Here is a 25,328-nt window from a genome sequence, read left to right on the forward strand (position 1 = left end):
CATGGGCAAGTATATGTTCAAGCCATATGTTCAGCCATCTCCAGGAAAACTGGGTTCCATCTTGTGTAATGGTTACTTGGGAAGACACACACTGTAACTTCAAACATCCCCCTTTCCTCTTCCTTCCCCCAGCTTTATATGCCCAGCATGACAATGTAAGGTATGGAATGTTGCTGTGGTCAGCTGCAGTCACCTGTCCCAGCTGTCCCCTCCTAATTTCTTATGCAACTCCAGGTAGGTGGGGTGGTGTGAGAGGCAGACTCTGTGCAAGTGCTGATGAGCAGAAACTAAAACACCCCTTTGATACTGACCTCATGTTCTGCACAAACCCAAAGAAGGCCCCCTTTGAGCTACTGTGAAGAAAATTAGCTCTACCCCAGCCAAAAGCAGCACACTGTCTTTTCGAGGTGCTTCTGACCGTCTCATAACTCTTATGTGCGTGTAAAGCTTTAGCGCTGATACTGGGTACAAACATGCAATAAAAGTGAGATTTAGTATAGTTTAAAAAAGTTATTCTGTCAGTAAAGAGCTCAATGTTCCATTTTATTGTGACTCAAATCTGAACTTAATTTTGGTGCTTGAGGGAGGCATTTTTACTCAGTGCAGTAAAAAGGCCTATGAAAGTGCAGGGTAGACAGAAACTTTGGATAAAGCAATATGGCATTTTCAATATTCATCCATGACAGGAATTCCATATTGAAATCTCATGTGACAAGCCATGTGCTCAGCCTTGGGCAGGTGGACTTCTAAGACAGAGGACTGGCTGAATGACACACCTGGGAACAAAAAAATCTCATACTGTAAACCACCCCTGTGGGTGATTTTAGATCAGTTTCCAAAAAGAAGCAGTGCAATATTAAGTAATGATATTAGAATGTGTCCTGCACCTGTATTCTTAGGTATTTAATCTCAAACATTATTTCAAGGTCTTTGCAAGAAAGCAAATTAGAAAGGATTCTTCATCAGGAATGAGGAGATAAAAGACATGAAGCAAGCAGAGCTAATGGTGAGCAATGGGGCAGTTGTGATGTACTGGAATAACTCACAGAGCATCATCCCTGTGAGCATCGATGTTGTGCTGTGGAGAGGGGAGCACAGCACAGATCTCAGCCTTCCCAGAGCACATAGCTCTCTGCTGGGGAAGGCTGCTGCTCCCAAACCTTAGAACAGCTGTCAGCATCTGCTACTTCTGCCTCACAGAGTAGTTCCCCCATGCCCCTCACAGTACAAACAACACAAACAGTTGCAAGAGCAGGCAGAGGAGCTGGCCTTCCTCCCATAGCATATTTTATTGCCAGAACAACACCCAACAGAAGAGAAACTATTTTCCCTGCATGAAAAGAGACTTAACCAAAAGATTTAAGAATTCAATATTAAATCCTTTTTTAAAATTTCATACACCTACTTCTACTCTCAATTCCCTTGGTTTTATATTGTATGTCAGGCTCCTGAAACAGGAAATTCTTGCTCTCATTTGAAGCAAACCTGGATCAACTGTAATGACAAACTGTTTTTAATCCAGCCCTGCTAAAAAAAAGAAACAAAGCAAAACAAGTAAATGCGAGAAATAAAGCCAGCCCATTTTTCCACAAACAGTGAAGCAAATGTGCTGAAGTCTTCCCAAAAATAGACCAGCAAAATTTATAACCAATCCTAAATAGCTCAACATCAACACAATTTGAACCAGATCCTAAATGAATCCTAAGACTTAAAACTGAAGCTAAATGAAACTGCTTATTTCGTTGCTCTCTTTCTTGTGGCAAGTGACTCTGTACTGATTTTTAGTAAAGAAATTAGAGAAAATCTGAAGCAAAATTTGAAGCAGACCATGAGTAGCAAGAAGAGTTTTCCATCAGAGATTGACTCTTGCTTCAATTATGCAAGAAAATGAAAATATAAGTAGAAATAAGTATTTCAAACAAGTTTTATTTGGTACTTCCATGCTATATATAGTTTTAAAGAAAAACTACATATTTTGGACACTTCAAAATATTGTGGCTATGTACATGGAAAACTAAAGAAAGGAAGAAAGGAACCCAATTCATTTTACTGTGTCACAAGTTACTATTGAAAGCACTCTGACTGAATGGCTGTTTTTTCCCTTCCATAAATACTCTGGCAGATGAAGTCTCTTTCATTTTATTTCCATTGCTTTTGTCCCGTCTCCTCTATAAGATGAACACTCGGCAGCAGCAGAAATTTCTTCAAAAATTCTTCGGCTTTTGTCTCAGAGAATTTCTTCTGCTAGCACAGACTTTCTGCACAGCTTCCTAGAGGCCTCGCTCAGTGCTCATTAGAGGCAAGTGCAGGAATGTTAATGGTAAATTCTCTGTTAGCAGGAGCTGAGAGCCCATGAACCTCCATTTCCCCTACCCAAGGATCTTTTCACTGATTCAGAGAGCAATGCCTCAAGCCTTTGGCGATGCTACAAACGCAAACACTCAGAGCGAGCTCTACCTCCAACAGCATTGTTTAGCAAAGCACAAAAACGTGCAAGATTTTACAGTTCTGCACAACAGCAACCAAAAGTGTGGGATGGAATAATGAATGACAGTAGAAATCAGCATGAAACTAAAGAGAAAGCAACCTGCATCACTCTTCTTATCACTCAAACTGCACTGCTTTATAAAAACCACACTCTACATAAAAAAGCACAAACAATGACCATTTTCCATTTGCTCTGAAACGAGCAAACTCCAAAAGTCCCTGAACCTGCATCATCATCCAAAAGTCAAATATTCCAGGTTTCACACAGTCTTCAAAAGTTTGATAAGGCAAAGGAAAAGTCTTCCATCATTGGGAACAGCAGCAATTTACAGGACTCAGAACAAGGTATTTCCTTGTATGTGTGTGCACACGTGTGTGCACATATGCATATGCATCTTTTATAGTATTGTGAACATGGATTTAACTAAAAAAATCAAGTTTGCAGTATCTTTTTTACCACATTTGTCTAATTTATTCAATCAAATTATTTATTTCTGTACTGAGAAAAATTCATAAATACATAATCTAGAAGAACAATAGGTTATCCTCTTGTCCATGAAAAAATAACACTTTCAAATTTTCACATTTTAAAACCTTTCTTGTTTTGTGTTTTTAGAGAAAATGTGAGAAGATCATAGTGACGTCTCAATTTACAGAATGTCCCTGTAGGAATTACATTTACAAGAACCTGATACAGAAGCCTATAGTTCGCCCCCATAATTAGAGTTCTCTGCAATAACATTTAAACCAACAGGTTTAAATAAAACACCTCATTAACTCTACTCGTAGAGCAATGAGGCATTTATTTTTCAAGTATTAGAACCATAAAGTGTAAAAGATTCTTTGCCAATTTTACAATTATGCCTTTTAAACCAACACCCACCTTTTTTAAAAACAAAAAAGAATCAGTCCCACCACCCAAATCAGCCCGTTACTTTCAGATTCCAGTGTCTTGTGTCTTAAGGAATGCAGAAATATTCATTTACTAACAAAAAAAGCTTGTTGGAAATAGCCATATTAAGTAACGCACGTGAAGCATGATTTTTCTAGTGATGAAAGCTATTAGAATGGTGATCCAAGTCTATTCCCCTCATTTCTTCTGCTGGTTTTACTAAAGTCCTTCCAAAAAAGATATTCAAGAAATCTTTAAAAAACTGGAGAGAAAAAATAAAATACTCCTTCATAGCATGGAAGAAACTCCACTGACTGCAGAGATGCTCATATCACCTTTGGTTCTTCAGAAGAAACAATCAGATCACTTCTAAAACAGAAGGTAAACATGACAGGTCAGACTGGCAAGTCCTTCTTCAAAATGTTACATGCTTATGCAATTATTTCAACGTGCAAAGATTTTCCTTACATTTTTAGGCCAGAGAAAGATACAGTGCTATCCAATTTAATTTGCTAAATCAGTATTTGTTTACCTAGCATTCTTGAAAAGTTATGATGCAATTCAGAAAAACCCAATGTCCTGGAAACCATCCCTCAATGCCTTCAAGAACTTGATGAGGAAAGCACATCCAGAATTTCAAAAAGTAGTTTTTAAGAAGTAGTTACTCCCCTTCTGCGTGTGCATGTCAAGCACTGCACTTGCAAACTGGAACCCAGCTGCTGATTATAAGGTCAGAACAGCACCTGTCACATATCACTTCTGCTTGAAAGCACAGGGCAAACCTTTCCAAGCAACTTCAAATGGCAGAAAGTGAAGTACATGTGAGAAGTCCTCATCCAGGAAACAATAAGGCCTCACCACCATTGCACTGCATCTGTATGTGCCCGGCATGCAGAGCTTTACATAGAGATGTGCTCCTGTCCCGAAGTAATTAAAATTTGTTTAAAATTTAAAAAGAGTTTAAATATTAAAATAAAGAGTTTAAAAATCCTTAAATGAATAAGCTTATCAATATAAGCTGATTGAGAGCTCTGAGACCTTTGTCAATTACAATAAATTCCAAGTGTTAGTGAACCACAGCAAACCTACCTGCTGTTTGATGTGTTTGAACACTATCTACCTGAGGCAAAAGAGTGCCCTTTTCTTCAAAGGCTAGAATTGGATTCAAAGGAATTTCAGGACTGTTGCTTCCATCATTGTTTAGAGCATCCAGCCGGGATGGTTTAGAACCAATAGGAAGGTTCATGATCTCTTCAAAGTTATCATTCTGCATAGACATTCCATTTTCATTTGCATTCTCCTCTGGATTGAGATTGCTGAAAGAGAAACATAGCAATTTTTCCTTACATACTTCATCTAGAACAGAAATTTAGTCATCCTCAAAGCAATAGTACAAATGGAAGACACGTCTGCATCAATCCCAAGCATTCTTTTAGCCAGTGAAAACAAAACTATGCTTCTACCACAGTAGGAAAAACTGGTTTTGCAGCCAAGTACTTGGTTTCCCTTCCCTCAAACCCATGGGATAGTAGTTACCTTTGGCTACATGATAGCCAGAGCTATCATGTAGCTCAGGGTGGACACTGCAGTCTTAGAAGCAACTGCAATGGGAATCAGTAAGGAAACTTCTGCAGCACCACCACTACCTGGAACCACCCACATAATGAAATTTACAGCTCCTACCATCTTTTTCAGATGTCATAACCTTTGTTGTATCCTTCCTCTTATTGCAAATCAATGTAATTGCCCTTGGATAAGATCACTGTTATTTTTATTATTTCTTGGATCACCTCCTGCCACCAGCTCTGGAGCAGCTTCTTCTATATGTCACTTATCTGAGAAAAATTCTCATTTCAATATAGTGCTCCTTTCAGTCCCTTCTCCCATACAAGATCTTAGGGGCCATTTCCAAGGCACTACCCAGCTGCCCACTTCTCCTGTTGATCACATCCAAGCCAAAAGAGCCCTCTCCCAGAAGCCCTCATCAACCTGGACTTTCATTTTCCATCTACCATGTGACAGAGATACCTTATGAGCAAGCTCCTGTACATCTCCCCCAGTCCTGGCAGCACAGGCACAGACACTCTGCATTTACATTTACTGTCCCCTGATGATATGTGCTCATGTCTCACAGCCTTGGGCCTCCCCTCCCAACCCCTTTATTAAGTGCTGCATTGTCAAATCCTTCTGACTCTCCACATGGCATGTCCTATCCTGACAGAGAGGAGAAACTAAGGTGCTATTTCAGGATGACAGTAATGGGACCATAAGCTTCTCAGGCAAGAGCAAGTACTCAATGAATACTCAAAAATCTTGTGATCTTCCACAGGTTCTTCCTAAAGCCCTCAACAGTTAGATCCTGGCAGTCCTGGGTACCTATTCCTCTTTGGACCCTGTCACAATTGTTCAGGTTGTTTGGAAATGTTTTGGTCACAAAGGCACAGATGCAGTTTTCCTAGATTGAAATTGGCTACCAATTTCCTCAGGCCATTTCTCAGAAGGCAGCTTGGTTTCACAGGCTTATTTTCTGACAGCTCTTAAAAAGAAACCTGCTTGTAATTGGCATGCAGTATACTTTCATTTGTCAACTTCTTTGTACAACTTTGCACAAACAATTAAAGACTTGTTTTACAGTATTCCCCAAGAGACAAAAAACAATCATTGCTCTTTTGAAAGTGGCAATGCTTTTTTATCCAAAGCTCAGATTTCCTGTGAGAATCACATGCTGGTGTTCATATCAAGCTTTCCCAGTTTTTTAAACCATCATCAGTTCTTTTTCAGAATGGCACTTGCCTTTTTTTCATCTGTGGATATGCTGGGCAAATTTCAAAGTGAAAAATATGTTTCACTGCACTGAGTTTGAGAGCAGGTACAGAAACCCTGCTGGCTGCCACCCTTTTGTGCCAGAGACCCACATGTGTAAGATGAGGACCAGAATCTGTGAAATGCTTTAGGAGTATTAAAAGCTGCTCTGTCATGTATGGTCATTAGGTTATTATTCACTAGAAGGTATCCTATTATTTACTTTATCCCCATATACTGCCAATAGCCGTATCAGAGCTAGGATAACATGCCAAGTTTGATGAATAGGGTTAAAAAGAGGTGGAAAGACAGCAACTGCTCATTCATATAAATGAAACAGCACAGTAGTTTAACAAGTATTAGAGAAATGAAGAAGCCTCTTGCTTCTGCAAACAGAATTTTTCTACCCAACTTATCGGCTGACTTAGTGAATAAATAATTCTTCATAGTTTATATTTATGTGCCATGGCACTGCCAGTATTACACATGGAGTTAGAGCATAGTTTGTTGAGACTTGAACAATGTCTTTTGAGACAGAGGAGTCTACAGGCACAAAGGGGGTACAGAAAAGGAAATCAGGACTATAAATATTCTAAATTTTGTGGTATAAAATCTAGATTCTATGCAGCTTGATCCACCGAAGGACTGGAGGAGCAAATTTAGACTAAACAAAGGGGAAAACAGAACAGTGGAATTAATTTCCAGTGGACATCTTAGAGGCCACAAGCTCAAAAGGAGATTAGATGAATTCCTAGGAGATTGGTATGCCCTTCAGCTTCTGGTAATTAGCAGCTTAGGGACTACTTGAGCCTATGGTTGCATTTGGACCACAGTGCTTAGCAACCCTTCATTGGCCAGAGGATCTCCTGGTAATTACCTTTTTTTTTTTTCTTTTACATTGTGCTACAGGCCATTAAAACAAAGAACACAAAAAACAAGAAAACGTTTCTGACCTGCTACAGCTGTTCTAACTATCTTATGTTACATTTTTAATGTTGTCTAAGTGTCTAATGCAACACCAGAGATATCCTTTTCAGGCATACAATATTGCAGAAAGAACTGGATAATTTTGGCATTCTAACATATTCCATAAATGTGCGTGTAGCAAGACACTTATGTAATAGAGGAAAAAAAAGTTGCCTAAGTTGTTGAGAACGCATTTCCAAACATAATCTTGCAAGCATCTGAAGGAGATCTCCATGGCAGCTGAAAAGTATCTCTGCAGCTTCACATTTTGACCTGGTCACATCAATATTAACAAGATAGACTGGAGGATGTTGGGAAAAGAGGAGACGGTTTAATTAAAGAAACTGTAACATCCAAAAATTTAAAATTACTGAAAATTATATCTCTGTAGATAATTTTAGCCAAAACTCTATGTAGACACAGCCTGAAATTAGAATTTGAAGAGACTAAAAAATAAAGAAAGCCAGAATTCAGTATATCTGCTTCCAATCAGTCATTAGAAATCAACACTGAATAGGAAAAAAAAAAACAGATTTGCAGGCCTTTGAATAACACTATTTTCACAGCTGTTATTTCTGATCTGAAGGAATATGTCAGTCCCCTCATTTATTGAGAGGATTTTTGCAGAGGAGACATAGATAGACATTAACAGCAAAATGTATCCCAGACTTGTGGATTATTTAAATAAATGGTGCTTATTTTTAATCCACTGAGACAACAGCACTGAAACTAGCCAGCAATGAGGAGCTTTCTTTTCCAGAACAAGATATAAAGGCAATCACCCAGACCAACTGTATATTTCTAAAAACTGGTTATCTAACCTGCCCAGACCCAGCTGCATGCAGCCAGGATGGAGACACGTGAGGTGAACTGCACTCACTGAGGTGTTCTGCACTGCATTGCAAGTGTTTGTAGAAAACAGCAAATAAAAGAGGAATTACAGAAAAGAGTAAATACCATAAGGAAAGTACTGTTGACATAAACCACTGCAGTGAAATAACTTTTCCTAAGAAGTAGCAGGCATGATCTATCTTGGACAAAGAATTAGGGAATAGAGTACAAGCAAAAAATCTGTAAGTGGGCTATGGATTAGGCAGCTGTAGGGTTCTGCATCACTCAATCCTCTCACCCACACAAGCACATGACACAAGCCACCCAGGTAACACCTTTTTTACTTCTGGTCAGAAATCTCAGCACTCTTGCCCTTAAAACATGAAGAAGTAGTTTTCAGACAAAAGACAAATCTTCCTGAGGGCTGGAGTGAGGTGCTCACTCAACAGACAACCTGCACCCACTGCCCCTGTGTGTGCTACCATGTCAGGTGTATCTGGATGCCAGACAACCAGAGCACGCAAGATACAGTAGCAGTGGTGTTGGCACCTGTGGCTTTTACCATGTGACAAAAATCTGTGGGACACTACCATGTGCTTCAGGCTTCACCTTCCCAGTCACTGTGATGTACCTCTGAAGCAGACATGTTCCCACTTGGCATGCCAGTTTTCCCTTCCACAACCTCCACATGTGCTTCCTACTTTTGTCAGTGTTCTTCAATCTCATTTAGTCATTCTTCACTGTGGCCATTCTGGGGTTCCTTCCACACAGATTGTAATGGTACAGGACAGAACTCATTAGTGTGGCACATTTTGTATTTCAAACATCAAGGTGCTTGTAAGGCTGGGAGTGATTAACATTTTAATAGCGGCCCAAGACAATTATGAGGCAGCTCTGTGCAGCTCATCCAATGCACCTCAGTGTCACTGACAGAACTTCCCTCAGCAGGAGCATCCTTGTCAGCATGACAGCAGGCTAAGATCCCCCAGGCATATGGAAGGATCGAGAAAGGGCAAATTCCTCCTTCAATTAGTGCCAATCACACCCTGAAGCATACTGTCCGTTACAGACTGCACAATGGCTTCCCACATTCAAGTTTCTCCATGCATATTCTGGCACTACCTGCGTAAAACATGAAAGGACTGCGAGATTATTTGGCTTTCTGCATCACTAAAATTAAAATAACTGACAGCTCATGCTTATGTAACGGATGTCACTCAGTTCAATATTGAGGTTTCAAGCTTTTCAACAATTTCTCAAAGTCTGAGTGGCTTGCTTTGTGGCTACAGAGAGCTCCCAATCTATAATATCTGCCTCCTCAAATACTCCTTATGAGGAACAAAGGTGTTTTTTTTAAATGCATAACCAAAGTGACTAATCCTGTATCTCACACAAAGGACATACGTACAACGCCACTTGCCAATACTTCAAGCAGTTTAGAAATCAAAACATCTAGGCTGAAACCACAGTGTTCATTATTTGAATTAGGAAAAGCAGTGCGAGCCCAGAGTGCATTTTATGAAGCTTAATTCAGGGAAAGAAACAGAAAAAAATTCCCTTTCCATTAAGTTTCAATGAATGTAATAATTGCTGCCAAACACATTGTTCCAAACACTGCAAAGAACACGCTCTGTTTTGTAAAAAATTCTTCCCTATCATTTAGCAAAAATCAGTTACTTGAAATATGATAAAGTTCTTTCCTTAACAGAGGAAAAGATAAAAACCAAGAAACAGAGCAGATCGAACAGTTGCTTCTTATTTAATTAACGAACTCATGGATCTGAATACAATTGATTATTCTAGCAGCCCTCTCCCCCAGCCAGGGCTCCGTGACACCTGGCCGTGTGTTCCCTACCTGTCCACGCTGCCGGGGGGCTGGTGCGGGAGGCCCCCGCGCACGCCGGCGGCCGCAGTGCCGTTGTGCGGGGCTGGTGTTGCGTGCTGCGGCTGGGGCCCTGCCGCCGGCTCCGAGGGACACGCGGGGCTGCCTGCGACTGGGCAGAGAAAACAGGTGGGCATTAAACCAAGCAGCAGCATCTACCATGTAGATTAGGGGAAAATATTTTCTACCAAAGCCAGCACAGCTAAAGTGAGTTACAGTTTTAAAAAAATATAGGGTTCCCACACCCCTGCCCACCTCTCTACCCAACTCCATCTCCTTTGTCAGCTTTTTGGGCACACAAACCCTGTTTCAGGACCAAAGTAAATGTCAGAAAGCCAGATTTCAAAGCCATAGCTTTGTGAACAAGAGCAAACATTTTACAATCATATGCACAATTGCATCGTATAAGCCAGTGGGCAAAAGAGGCTGATATCTGATAGAATGTTATGCTGGCACTTCTCAAGTAGCAATAGAGAATGGAATAGAGCAAAACTTGGATATTACTAATTCCATACACTATTTCTTGATTCCAATGACTGAAAAGGAAATCAAGGGAAAAACTATCTCCACTGGGAAGGACACTTCTTTCAATAAGTACCAAATGATTACTATAAAACATTGCAGAGAGCAATATAAAATGAGATTATCCCTGTCCCTCATGCCAAGACCACAGAATACACGTTTCTGCCTTGTGGTTTTCTTTTAAAGTACAACTACAGTCTTCTGCATTGTATCTAGAGTCCCTCTACTCATATTCAGGTCAGTAAGAGGAAGCAACTGCACCCCATCCTGCTAACATCTGCCACAGTAATTGCAAGGACAATTCAGTATTCATAGGCTTGGACACATTTATCTGCATTACCCAAAACCTCATCTGGTATACCCCTCCTTCAGCTGCTCAATTTCACTGTACTCCAAATGTTTGGGCTGAAGACTTCTATACTGAATGTCTTAGTGTGATCTTTGGCCAGTTTTCATATGGAAGATACTAGAAATAGAGGTTTTTGTGATTCTACAAATTGAATAACAGGAAAATACATTTGCTTTAACATTTAGAAGGAAAAAGCAGAAAAAAAAAGAAATGTGGAACAATCTCATATTTTTGAGGCAGAGGCCAAACAAATGATAAAAAGGTGATGGATTTTTTTCAGTGTGTGATTTGGCCATTCCCATAAAAGTCTCCTCAGGTTCTGGCAAACAGTAAGACTTAAGAAAAAATTTTAAAATCAAATTGTTTGTGGAGAGTCAGGCAAATTCACGTGCCTGGAATATACCTGTAGCTCAATGGTACATATAGATAATGCAAAGTCAAACAGTAAAGCAGCCCTGAGGCTGAGAGCAGTTTTCTCTTTTTTCTCTTCATTCAGTCATTCAAGGACTCTGGCCTTCCCTTGGGCCTGGGGAAATGGAGATCCAAAGTTTCCTCTGCCTTAGGAAACTGATAGAAGACTACTTTTTGTCTATCTCTAGAGGGAAAGCACTAGCAAATGGTTGTGGAAGCCTTTATAGTTTCAGGAATTCTCTAAATGGTTTATAACACCTTCAACAGTGCCCAAAGACAAAGATGGAATCCCAGATGAGTCCTGTATCAGTAGCTCACAAACCTTTTTCTCCCCTGAGATAATATGTAAACAAATAAGAAACACAGGTAATGAAATCTGTGTCAAAAGGCTTCTTGACAGTACTAATTATAGTGTTCACTTTAAAAATCAAGAAAAAAGGTCATCCATCAGTCAGTGCTGCTGCCTTCCCTGTTACTCAGCCCAAATACAAAGGAGAAAAAGATTAATGTCATTTAATGTTATGCTACAATAGGAAAAGCCATTTGATAGCTTGACTTCAGTATCTTTAAAGAGTGCTAATTCGCACCTGGTGATTGTTGAATACAATTTTTTTTCCTTTGTTGTAAGTATATAATAAAGGAAAAAATATATGTATATATTCTTATATAGAAGATTACCTAAAAATAAATAGAGGGAATGGAGTATAAGGAAAGCATAAGAGTGTGGGTGGGACAAGACTAAGCTTTTATAGCAGCTTAATTTTGTCAAAAAAAAAGAAATAAAGACCAAGTGAATAAGGCAGCAGGTGTGGAAAAAAGAAGTCACAGGGAGATATTTAGAACAATAAATGCTTTGTTTTAATGACTAACAAGAAATAATCTTTTAAGAAAGTGGAGTAAATCTGCAACAACCACATATGAAATAATATAAAAAACATAATGTAAAATCAGTTTATTTTGTGATCCAAATCACGAAAGAATTTCTTTTCACTATAATAATAATTAAACTTTTAAGAAAATTCCTTTTGAAAAACACCCATGTGACAAAGCTGCTAAAACACTGGACTAATTTAGTAATGGCTAACTACCTATAAAGAAAGCCTAAATAATTAATGTCTGCTAAGATTTCATTTATATTCCTCTCATAGTTTTTATTACAGCAGTCAGTGTGTCAAGTTTCAGAACTGTTTCTCAAATCATTGTGCTCAGTAGGCATTTATTCACTTGTTGTGTTCAGGACACAGTTATACACAATACCTGCTTCTCCAGTAATATTTGCCTTTGATATATGTCCATTTTGCTGGTCATTGGATTTCTACAAAGGAAGCACAGTTTTGTAAATTAAGAATGGCACTAGGGAAAAAAACAGAAACGTGTTCAATATTTACACATGTTAAGTAGCAGCACTGACCTTATCTACAGCTTCTACACGCCTAGTTCTCTTCATGATCTCCTCAAGCCTCTACAATGAAATGTAAAGGAGTAAAATAATGTTTGGTGGCATTAATTTTAATATCTTTCTCCCAAACCCCAACTGCTTGTCATTTATCAGCTGTATCTGTTTATTGCAAAAAATGAATTATTTATTACTGTTGGCAATATTCCCTTCATTGTCACATCAGGCCAGTGAGGACTGCAGCCTTTCTGAGAGCACATTGACATCATTTACTTCCTACTGCTCAGGTGGAAACAGACTGCTAAGGCACAAGCAATCACAGTTTCTCTGCATGGACTGAGTTACCTTCTTCCTTTCCAAGCGCTCTTGCTCCTCTCTTTGGAAATGCTTTTCACGTTCCAATCGAATCCTCTCGGCCTCTTCCCGCAGGCGAGCTTCCTCTTCTTTCTGTGTTGGTGGGAAAAGAAAAAGAAGCGAGGAAAAATAAGTGAGAAATGACAAGTTTTATACTCTGTATCTAATTATGCATGTCTACAACACCCTGAAAAGACACATTTGCAGTTTACAAGTCACCAAATACTTTTTCAGATGGAATTGTGCATTTTTTTATTAATTTCCATGTTTTGCATAGTATTAAGAGAGAATAACCAAACAATGGACATCACGTTTGATTCTGTGCCTCTTCCAGAACACAGCAGATGACAAATAAGGAATAAATTTTCTAGCCTTCAGCATTAAAACAGCAGCCAGGAAAGTATTAGAAAGATCCATATTTTGTGTGTTGGATATTTTTGAGAGTAAAACAAATGCAGCAGAATGTTTTGTTTGGCCAACAGAGTAACTGTTTAATGAGACCAAGGGCAAACAGCCACAGGCTCATTTGCACAAACTTTCCATTTCTGCTTTTTTAAAGAAATGCAAAATTTGTCTTGAATATACTGTAGAGGGGCCTTGCTCCTTGACTGGGACACTGTTATATGATGGAACTACTACAATAGATAATTTTTTTTACATCTCTAACATCCAAAAAAAGCCTTGGCCATGTGCTATCTTTGAGGGCTAAATTGAGTTAAGCCTCAGTTTAACATTTCAAAGAAAGTAGCACAAATCTTCTGAAAAAGAAGAATGGAGTTTCTCAGCCATATTCACTAACATTTATTATCAGAGCCATACATTTATATACCAGAAGAAAAACCTTGTGTCTACAAGGCAAATTGAAGTGTTGGATTGTGGAAGAACAAAGCACATTCAAGAAGGAAGAGGACAAGTGAGAAGAGAAGAATCCTCTCCAGAATGCTTACCACAGCCTCTCCTGAAGTCAGTAAACTAACATTATGCCCATCAAAAATGAAAGCACTTGAAAAACTTAATTTTTATTTATCATGTCTTTTGACTGATTTCTGGAGTACTGGGCCAGATAATGGCTCTCCTTGGTTTGATTAAATCTACCCCTTCCCACCAGCCCTACATAAAAGCAGAATTTGACACAGGATTAGAATTCAGCAGTACTGTATGTCCAACACAATGAATAGTTATCTTTAGATCTGGACTTGCTATAAAACTCTTGGGACAAAGAATTCTCTTTGTCCTTGGGACAGATAAATTTATCAAAATTCCCCAATACAAGTATATTGATCTTTTCATCCCAATTTATGAGGAATAAGAAAGGATTTGTTCAAAATACATTGAAAAGGGAGAGAGGGGGGAAAAAACCCAAAACTCAACCCCCTACCACATGTTTTTGTCAAGCAGAAAGACCTCTATTCTTTGAACTACTCTATGGAATGAACTGTGTCCCAACACTTTTCAGATATCATTTAAATTGTAGATATTGCTCTAATTTAGGTAAGAAGTGCTGCTACACCCACTTTGCTGCCAGCTAGACTGGCCCAGAAATTCCAAGAGGGAAGCATACTTGTTTCTGAATGCGCTCCATCTCTTCTTTCTCCTTCTGCTCTCTCTCTTCTGCCTGGCGGCGCAGCCGTTCCTCCTTTTCCCGCTCCTCTGCATCCTTCCTTTGTTTTTCTGCTTCTTGTCTGCGAGCTTCCTCCTCCTCTCTGCGAGCTCTTTCTTCAGCTATCCTCTGGGACAACTCCTCTTTCTTTTGTCTGCAATCATTAAATAAGCATAAGAAAACCAGGTAATAAAAGTAGGGAGAAAAGCCAAATCACCAGGTTCTTGATCCAGCACTGCTGTCCCAACTTGATAAAGGGTGCACTGCTGTCCTATTCCTAAGCTGTCTGTTCTGCTTCTGCCACACATTAAAGCCCTATGGAATATAAAACACTTTGCAATTTACCACCAATACTTTTCCAGCATGCCTCTGCCTAATCCATGACTTGCATACTTTCTGAGTCAGAAATAGTATCTTTGATTAATGCATTTTGCAAAACACTCCTTTCTGCTCTAATCATATTAGAAACAGTATGCATTTGTGGCGCCCATCTCACCTCATGGCAATGATTATTCCTTGATTAAAAAAAAAATAGCCAATTCTGCTGATTTTTGAAGGTTACCTCCTAACCTTACTAATGGCCCCTCATATCCTCGTATTATGAAGTGAGTGACTTTTCCCTTAACTTTTGATGTTTCCAAAATGATTTAGGACTTTTTAGCGCATTGTCCCAGCTGAAGAATCCTCACCTGCTTAGTAGATTTTCATATGGAAACTGTTTTGTGCTTGTGATCTTCCTTGATGTCTGTCTGCCCTTATTTTTCTAGTTTTACTGATTTTACTATCTCAAAAAAAAAAAAAAAAACCAAAACCAACTCAACATTCAAAATGTAGATTTAACTTGGGTAGTTCAGAATAACATTGTTTGTAGATTCTTGTTCAGAATAACAAGAACATGTTGTTCTTGTTTTCTATTAACTTGTAACAGTTCATTTACTTTGTCAACCATGACTCACCTGATACTTCCATATATTCAACTCCAAACAAGATCTCTTCCCTCAGAAATAATTCAGCCAGAGTCACGTTAGGATTATTTCCTATACAAATTCCTTTATAATTATCAGTACAGCAATTCAGCTTCCATTTTGTAGCTCAGCAACGTAAGATTTGTCTCAACCTGTTCACAACTGACTTATCTCACTGGAGACCAACATCATCTCACTGGCCTCAACTCCTTTCAAGTTCTTTTACGAAGGCACTGCAAAGACACTGGAAACTCCTTTCACTGTGAAAGCTGATTCTTCTTTACTTTTTATTTTTGATCTTTCTGACTTAGTATTTATTCACTGTATTACTCTTATGCCACAGCAGCTTTTTTTCTTTAAAACTCTTTTTGAGAGAGTCAGTGTTGTGAGCCTTTTGGAAAGCCAGGCTATTTTAACTAGTTCTGCCTTGTTCCTATTAGCAAATAGGTTAAAGAAAATCCAAGAAATCCAGAAACTCCAGAGGCATGGCAGCCCTCTGAAAAAACACAACTTGTGCTGTACCCAGAGTCATGAGTATCCAGACAGGCTACTCATTTGCTATTAGAAAGTGAGATGTAACAATAATTACCCTCCAAAACTTTTGGGAGGGTGTTGGAGGTGTCTTTATTTTAAACAAGAAATCAAAGAGGTCTAAGTCACAATAACTGGACACCTAAAGCACCATCCACAACAGAGATCTTACAACTTGAGGTAAGAGACTTTGTGCTGATCACAAAGTTGAAAACAGCCATGCAGAATTCTCTAGCTGGAACAAAAAAGTACAACTTAGTTAATCTCTGAGGAAAAAACAAATCACAACCACAAGGATCTACTCTCTCCTCCTGACTTATTTTAAAGCTCTTCTTATAAAAAGTTTTAACCTTACACATCTGCTTAGGCATATATTCCACCAACTGAAAAACCCAACAGGAAAATATAGTTTTGGGGAGGAACTTGTGCCTTCTGCACTTCAGTGCTGTGCTTCATGTAACAGCAGAAGACACACAAGCTGCTAAAAACACACTTCTACATGCTTCTCTAGTGCAGAGGCCTAGAATTACCTTTCAAGCTCTTCTCTCTCCCTCCTTTCCTGCTCCTCCCGTTCCCGCTGCTCACGGGCAAGGCGCCTCTTTTCAGTCAGCAGCCTTGTCGCTTCTTCAGGGTCAGTCGTACCTGCAGAGGGCTTGGGCAGTGCTGGAGCTGGAGAAGGAGTTGGTGGGGCAGGAGGTAGGGATGGGCTGGCTGCTGAAACAAATGGGAAAAAAAATTAGTTTGTACAGACACAGTAGCCAAGATGTCGCTCTCTTGAACAGAAAATACTTTTAAATGCACTGCAAAGTGTTTTCAAGATTATGAGGTTTTTTTAAATGATTCAGAGGAGGAAGATGTTTCGAGATGCCAGAGGTTCACATACCTTTAGGGAAGTTTGGTTTTGTGAGCTATATGAAAGCATCTGCACCCGAAAGTGTAAATCAAGTTTTCTTGACTTTCAGAACAAATGCTGACAGGGGCCTAACAGGAGTCATGCTGACTCAGCAAGTCCCTACCATCACATTACTTAAGCTTGCCCAATTCTGCTTGAAGAGCAGAAATAAAACATTGTGAAATTATATTTTCTTCTGTATGATCATCCACATCTGAAGATCAGAGCCAGAATTTTTGGTGATAGTCACTTTTGGTGATCTCAAACATCAACTGCCTGATGTGATGTGCACCAGTGGTAGGACACCAGCTATCATCAGTTTTGCAGCTGCTCCAACCTGAGGCAACTCATGGGACACAGCTTTTTAAATTTTGCCACTATTGGGGAACTGTGGCATGTGTTCAAATTTCAGTAGTGCCTTCATATCAATTCTTTATTCAGGGCCAGCTTTGTCCATGTGGCAGAGAAGATGTTACAGGTTTTTTTCATATTTTTGTAAGTTTGCCTGGCATTCTCTAGCACAGGTACAGAGTGACTTATCACTTTTTCTCTAAACAGCAGGGACCTTTACCAACACACAAGCTAATGTTAGGAAGCATTCCCAGAGTAATCCCATCTGGTAATGCAGGCAAACATAGAGGGGGAAGACTTTGAACTGTCAATGAAATCAGATTCTGACCCAGTAATATATATGTAAAATAAGTCATAAGGAGCAGCAAGCAGATGATTATAAATCTGCATTTCTAACCACACACTGGGACGTGGCAATTTCCCTAACCTCACTAGCAACTTCTAAAGAGGGGTCTCCTCCCTGATTCCCCCCTTCCTAAACCTCATCATGTAAACAAACAAATTCATTTGTTTTCTGTGCTGAATTCCCATCTGTTGATCTCTCTGCTCTCCTCTTCTATCAGCTAAAAACTATAACTGCTTTAGGGCTTTGACTGTGCATTCAAATGATACTTCTACTCCAGTAATTCAAAGAGTGCCAGTGCCTATTCTCTAGCCTTGAGGTGAGCTGGCACAGTTTAGCCCTAGTGCAATGGAGCACTATTCTCTCACATTACCAAAACAGGTATTCAGCCCAACCCCAGGGAACAGTCCAGAGCTGGGCTAACCTCCAAGATGTAGCTGGGAACTTAGAAAATTCTGGGATGTTGAAATATAAAAAGGTAAGCAATTTGATCACTCTGAATCTTGGGAGCCATTTAGAGCCATGCCCTTAGTAGCCTTGGGGACAGAAGGTAAGAAAATGAGAGGCTGCAATTACAGCTTGGATCAGAAACATACCAGAGAGCCTTTGTAATTGTAAACAGTATAAATGACAGAGTTCCTGTACCTCAGCCCTTTTTAATTTACTTACATGGGCCAAGGCAGGGCTGTTGCTTTGAAGGGAGAACAGCTTTGTGCTGCTTGGAGCTCGCTTCTTGCCTCAGGCACTGAAATTGGCAGCATAACAAGCAGCTTAATGCACACCTGCCCTGCTGTCAGAACAGATAACACCCAAAAGACCTTTAAAGCTTCACTGGTATTAGTAAAGTTGTGTATGAGATTTGCCTGCAAAAGCTTGAACAGCTTCATCAGCAATTGCTACCTGCTGACCTCCCAGCTCCTGTGAACACAGAGCCAGCAGGCAGCTGAGCCAGACCGGGGAAAGGCCAGTGCCTTTCCTGTAGGGAATTAGCTGTATTCACCTGCAACACAGTCCCAGGAGAGTCAGCAACATTCCTCTAGCCCCAAATGCTGTACTTGCACCTCTCTAGATTCTTGAATACAACCAGTGACTCAGTTTAGGTAGCTAGAACCTCCATTGGCAGCACAAAGCCATCCTGTAACCTCAAATGTAAAATGTTCTGTCTGAGGTCTCCATCTTTGGTCCAAACCACCACCTCCTCTGGCTTTGGGAAAACACATTCAATTTGAAGGGCTGCTCACTGCTTTTTCTATAGTGCCCTTCTCTTTCATTTGTCTCCACTTTATATTCTTGTTTGTATTCTTTGACGTGAATACAAACTGCTTGACTTTTGCATACCGTTATCACACACGACCTGTTTCAATACTAAGAGATCTTGTCACAAACTCAAATATTGACAGATGCTGCAAAGAAGAGAAGCCTCTCTTCCTCCTGAACTAAACAGTCAAACAAGCATGATGGTGTCTCTGGTCAGCACCTTGTACTAGAGAGCTACAACTTGTAAACACTTGCAAAGTTATCTCAGTGGTATCTCTGAAATGGTCTTAAAAGGAAGTTTTCTCCTCAAAAGGAAGCAGGCAAAAGATAACAATTAAATCTCCTTTGCATGCCCGTGGCCAACAGATACATCCATTCACCCTTTTTGTGGGGTTGCACCTTCTGGTAGTAGGAACTGGGTATCAAACAGGAACTACTGTAACAGGACTTAATAAAACAGACAAAACCAATTCACGTGAGGTTTTTTTCACAGAACAACCCCAAACTATACCTGCTGCAGTTGAATGCAAGATCACTAATACTTAAAATGGTTATCTGAAAGATAACTACAGGGAAGTCTACAAATTTTACGTTCAGAATTGTAACTAACCCAACTTATGTATCCCAGTGGTCACACTGGACTTTCATCTTCAAGAGACAGTTTATGCCATATTTAGAATGAACTAAATTTTCTGCTAGAAGAAACCGATATTTTTTTCATTTTCAGATTTACCTTTTTCCCTTTTCTACACTTAACAGTCTTTTTATTTTGTGTATGTCCTTTTCTGCATTGCTACTTTTCAAGTTCGGTAGGGTTTGGTGTGGTTTTCTTGTTCACTGGTTAACTATTTTTAATAACTCATTTTCTCTTAAAAATTCTCCCTATTCCTTTTTACTCTTCTCTTTGGTTCTTTGCATTCCAGTGTATTCTGCTAATCTCTCCTGTGATATGTTCCTCTTGCAGTATTATACACAAGCTAGCAGTGTTACCAGCACAAGCACACTGTGTCTAGCAGAGCTGGACATTCTCACTGCTCACACACCTTATGTGATCGCTTACTGTACTGTTAAGTCTTCAGACCATTATTATTGTACTTCAAGAGTTTGTAAAGAAGCTATGTTATGATATGGGGGACAAAATTCCTGTCCAAAAGGGCTGAGAAGAGGCTTGTGAATCCATACTGTGTGAGGCAGCTTGGCATGTTGTTTTGACTTAGATGCAGGAGGGCTTCAACCTGCCTACAATTTCCTCATGATGAACATACATCACCAGGAGTGTTGTGAAGAATTCAGACTAACCTTTGACAGAAAAATACTGAAAGCTACATCATTTCAGAGAAAGGGAAGGAAAAATCTAAAACATTCCTTATCCTAATGTAGGATGTCTCCTTACCTTGAGTTAGCTGTGCTTGGATAGTGAGCTGTTCCTGACTTGTGGGTTCTCCAGCACCTGTTGAAGTTCCTTTACTCTCTTCTGTCCTCACCTCATTGGCCTTTTCAGCCTCCTTTTCTGGTCTTTTCTTCTCACCCTCTGGTTTGATCTCTTTTTTGAGTGGCCGGATGTTGCCAGGAGAGGGAGGACGTGTCTGAGCAGAGGAAACTTTGGAAGAACCAGGTGGGGAAGTTATCTGCTTGGGTGTGCCAGGCAAAAAAGGCAAAGACTTTGATGCATGCCTGTGTAATCAAAGAGTGACAATGGTTTCCATTCATACATCACTTCTACAACCATAGCAGCTAAAAATAAAACCATTTCTCTGTTTCTCTATCAAGCAGGACTGCTGGCACAACTGATTTTGGCTTCATGCAAAATGCCTCTCTGCAACTCTCCAGATGTGTGAGCACTAAGCCCAACCAGGAAGGAAGAAACCAGGTATTTTTCTGCCCCTTCCCCTTCTCCAGAACAGCAGCAAGATTTTCTTTAAGTGGGACTCTCTTTCACTTTTTTGGCAGAGAGAAAACATCTACATCATCAAATACATTTGCCCTGTTTCACATTTGATTAATAGAACAATCAGAGCTATCTATAGCTCATGTCCAGCTAAGCATGTACTTGACTTACCAAACTGGAGAGGGAGCTGATGATCTAGCTTTGAGGCTGGAAGTAAAATGACCTCCTTTAAAGTTGGCTGAGAAGCTGGATGGCAAATGGTCCTTTTCTCTTTTGTCAGTCTATAGCTCAGCAAACAAAAAGACAAAGTCAAGCCAGAGTTCACACAGCTAAAGAAAGCAAAGCAAGCTTAGTTAAGGACGAGGAGTTGGGGGGCTGAGAAAAAGCAGTGCTGAGTCAGTGGTTTCTACAGCTTGTTTAACAAGTTCCTTAATATAGCTCCTGTAACCTGACACCAGCTTTGTCAGTAGATGTGCATTGGACAACAAGAATCCTTCTTAACCACTCTCGCCTGTCCTAAGATGTAATGGGCTAATTTGCAGAGGCTTATTTTTACACATGGAAAAAAATTACCTTTTATAGTTTGATCTTTGCTGACTGCCACAGAGTACCTTCCACTGCTTCCCATAAACACAGGATTTCTTTCAAAGAAAACACAAAACAAACTCTCCCTCCCCTTAGCTCATACTTGGTCACAGTCTATACGGCACAATATTTTGGATTCATGCTTAGAAGTGAACACCACAGATGTTCTCAAAGCTTCCAAATATGGTACACCAGTTATCCTAGTCTTTCTTTCCTTGGATGATTTTACAACACATACTTTCTGCCACTGGTTCTTACACATGATAGTGATTTCCTTTTCCCTTCTTTATTTTTAAAAAATAAAATCCTAAGTCGAGAAACGTTTCTAATTACACAAACCAGAGCTACAACACAACTACTGCTTTAAGGGAATATATCAGAATTTAGATATCTATATATTCTCCATATTTAAGTATAGATGAAAAACTTCATGGTTTTGGAATAAAAAGCTCAGACCCCAGGAGTCTGAAGAATAGGAATACTGGAAAGTTAACTGAGCTGCCACTCAGCCAGCATGATGCAGAGGCTGCTGCTCACCACCTTGGCTGGGGCTTAAACACAACCCCTGTAGCAGGTGTATCACGAGGCTTGAAAGCCTCAGCAGCTGAAAGCTGTGCAAAGCTAGTCCCCTGAACTGAAAGCCAGGTTAACAACTGGAAAAGACAGACTGAAAACAACTTCATGAGCACATGATTATCAAACTAAACACAATCAGAAAAAATGCACTACAATGAACAAGAGTTTTGGCTTGCTAACAGTAACTCACTGTTGTATCTACTTTATTAGTAGTGAAAGCAGAGCATCAGAAAATTTTTCCTCATATCAATAAAATAAAAAGCTGAATTCATACAGAAGTTTGCAGAAACATAAAAGATTCTCCACATCATACAGGCTACTGGAAACACCTCTTAACTCACTCATTTTATATTAACAACAGTTTTATATCACTTCCTCCCCCAAAAAGTAACAACCTTTCTTCTTTTTAATTTAGAAAAAAAAAGCCAGACCCCAAACCTCTTGCAATCAGAAAGACTTAAGAGGAAGAACCAACAGGCCATGGTAGGAAATTTCTCTAAAGATACATACTAAGGCTATGCCTTAGCTTAAACTTCAGTATACTATCCTCTGCCTGAAAGATTAGGTAGAGGCTATGACTCATGGCACTTTGATTAACACTGCTTCCAACAAGGATGGCAATAGCAGCACTGCCTCTTGACCTTTTGCCCATCACACCAAATGAAAATGCAAGCACCTCTTACACAATGGGTTGCAGAGATTACTTCAACTCTTCTCACACTCTAACTCAGGTTGTAGAGTACAAGAAAATTTTAACTCCTCAGGTTCAGCAAATGAACCCGAACAGGGTCTGACTGCATCTCATTGGCTTGGATCACGGTCAACACAAGTTTGTTCTACTGTTTCGATTTTCCTAAAAGCTCAGACCAGCCCTAGTACTACTGTTAAATCATTCAGAATGAACAGTGACCTGGGGAAAGCCTTGTTTATAAACCATGCTCCTAAATCAACTTGTTCCTTCCCAGTGAGGAAAAGTTTACTAGCCTTTCTTAGGTTCTGGTACCTAAGAAAGTACAGATGAAGTGAGAGTACTCTATGCACCTGTGGACAGAGACATGTGAGTGCATGCTTCCCCCCCTCCCCCCCACTTTATTCTAGGGACTCAGCTGAATTTGCTAGAGGCCTCAAAAGACATCAAATTCTGGAACCTTTGTGGAAACAGCCTGCTGGGGAAAAAGAAGTTCCCCACTGAGGGAAAATGGCAACACCATCTTGGGCCTTAAAAGAATCCACTTGAGAACAGGGCACTGTGACTGCCTCTGTGCCTTGTGAGAAGCTAAGGCATCTACTCTGCAAACACAGGTGTTTGGAAAACATCAGTGCTTTTCCACACAGATTCCTTGGTGCATAATCAGGCTGTGCCACCACGTAACAGCATGTTTCAGTTAAAATCCAGCCAAATATGACACAAGCTGGAGAGGAGGGGATGGTGCAGAGGGGAGGAAGCATCCTTGCAGCTATTCCAGTCCTTACAAGCAGTGAAGTCAGGTGGTCATGGCACGGCACACCAAGGGCACGTTGGCTGCCAAGCTTACCCCTGCAAGGTGTGTTGTTCTCCGACGTCCAACGGCATCAGTGGAAGCGTAAAGTTTTGCTCGTTCTCCTGAATTCCTGCAGTTCAGGGCCTTGTAGGACAGAGGACTGAGAGGGCTGCAAGATGCTGAACGGGGACAAACGGGGATAACTACGGTGTTGGTTGGTTTTTTTATTTATTAGTTTTAATTACAGAGTAGCATTGGAGAATGGACAGAGGAAAGCCAGCAGGAACAGAAACAACCGAGAAAGACAGAAAAGAAAGAAGGTATTAATACACAGAGAAATCACTAAGTATCAAGTCAGAACCATCATTTGACACATTAGCTTGGCCACACATACAGTAAGAATGCAAGTTCAAGAGGTGCTCATGCACTTTTTCATTTGTAAACTAATAGTTTCTTTCTAAAAATTAAGAAATATGCCATGATACTGGGTGGTAGATAGTGTTTTCCTGTTAAGCTTCTGTACAACTGGTGGTTCTGAAAAAGCAGTAGAAACAATGACTGCTCTGACAGATTAGCTCAGTAGACACATTGAAATGAGTTTCAATTACATTCAGAATAGAAAGCAATCAAACAAAATCAGAATGCCTACGAACTGCATTGGAAGAGAAGAAAAATTAAAGGAGACATACACACAAAGATCAAAACCCATTAACAATACAAACCAATTACAACTAGGAAATCAATGAAATTTGCTGTCTACGAATTGCAGCAAGTGATTTTTTTTTAATTTTAAATTCTTCTTTTTAGGAATATTTTAGCCCATTATATTTTTGATACTCCTAGAATAACAACTTACTAAAATACGTTCTCAACAGCAAACTGTTTTATGCATTAAAAAACAGCAGACTGACAACAACAAATCAGTTTGCAAATTATTTTTTGAGTAAAATGGGATGGGAGCTTGTGTTGGTCTGCACAAGCAAAAAGACTATTAAGAAAAGACCTGACAATATCAGGTATCAGATATACAGTGCTCTGATTTTATCTTCAAAGAGAACTTTAACTGCAAAACACATCATGGGAAACTTCTTGCAGCAAAGTGTTCTTGGACTTTCTCTTGATTTAACTGAAGGAGAGGATTGGGAAAAACTACGTTATTACTGCAAAGTTTTATTTTTCTGCTCCTGTCTGTCTCTTCTGGCCATTTAATTGAGTCTATGCACAATTACTACCCAGCATGTCACTTGAGGAAAAAATAGGGGCTCTGTATAGTATCTTTCCTATTCCTTTTTTTTTTCCTCCATGCCAAAGAAATTTACATCTTCTATTTCCTTAATGAAAAGCCAAACCAAACAAAACCAAACCAATATTTCTTGCCTGTCTATCCTTCTGTGAGCACACTTGAAACAATGCAGTTCCACATACAGTTAATTCTTCTAGTCTTACAAAAGTACAGCTGCTGTTACAGGAAGAGCTCATAGTCTTAACAGTACTAATGCTGCAAGTTATCCTGCACCAAGAGATTAACATTATGAATAAAGAGTCTCATGTAAGCGTTACAGCAATGGCACTAATGCTTGCCTTATAGTTCATAGGGATTTATGTTTAATAAGGAATTATGACTAACTTAAAAACAAGCAAGAAACAAGAAAACAGGGATTTTTGTTTGTGGTTTTATTTTGGTTGAGGGTATCTAAACCAGATAGGAGGCAGTGGCATAATGCTTTACACCACTTATAATTTATGTGGCTCCTGCCCTGTGATTCAATTCCTCTTCTGCATGCTGATTATCTGAAGGAAGGAAGGATGCTTGTCTTCACCAAGGAAGACAACACAAGCATTAAAAGAGAAACAGCTCATTTTCATTTGTGAAGTTGCCAAACAATGCTTTAGGCAGCACTTCCAATGATTCATATACTAACAGGATTACATCTATTCAGAGGAGCTTTTTGAAAGCTATTTACAAA

At 39.6% G+C, this 25,328-nt stretch overlaps 1 protein-coding gene across 6 annotated transcripts in view; it reads right to left on the bottom strand.

Moving 5' to 3' along the window:
* Nucleotides 1–1,906: 1,906 nt before the first annotated feature.
* The window catches only part of MAP7 (microtubule associated protein 7), a 110,290-nt gene continuing 86,868 nt past the window's right edge, over nt 1,907–25,328 (bottom strand). For 5 of the 6 annotated variants that reach the window (XM_050973210.1, XM_050973211.1, XM_050973209.1 and 2 more), the window contains 11 exons: nt 23,416–23,540; nt 20,891–21,000; nt 20,225–20,505; nt 16,519–16,702; nt 14,454–14,646; nt 12,884–12,985; nt 12,554–12,604; nt 12,400–12,457; nt 9,834–9,972; nt 4,469–4,695; nt 1,907–3,748 (listed from right to left, as the gene is read on the bottom strand). In XM_050973210.1, the coding sequence (XP_050829167.1) occupies nt 3,738–3,748; nt 4,469–4,695; nt 9,834–9,972; nt 12,400–12,457; nt 12,554–12,604; nt 12,884–12,985; nt 14,454–14,646; nt 16,519–16,702; nt 20,225–20,505; nt 20,891–21,000; nt 23,416–23,540 (1,481 nt within the window). In that variant the 3' untranslated portion in view covers nt 1,907–3,737. The remainder of the gene's footprint in view (nt 3,749–4,468; nt 4,696–9,833; nt 9,973–12,399; nt 12,458–12,553; nt 12,605–12,883; nt 12,986–14,453; nt 14,647–16,518; nt 16,703–20,224; nt 20,506–20,890; nt 21,001–23,415; nt 23,541–25,328) is intronic. The other variant, XM_050973208.1, reaches the window with a different exon arrangement.

Source organism: Serinus canaria, chromosome 3 (genome assembly GCF_022539315.1).
Source record: "Serinus canaria isolate serCan28SL12 chromosome 3, serCan2020, whole genome shotgun sequence".
Classification (NCBI taxonomy): Eukaryota; Metazoa; Chordata; class Aves; order Passeriformes; family Fringillidae; genus Serinus; species Serinus canaria.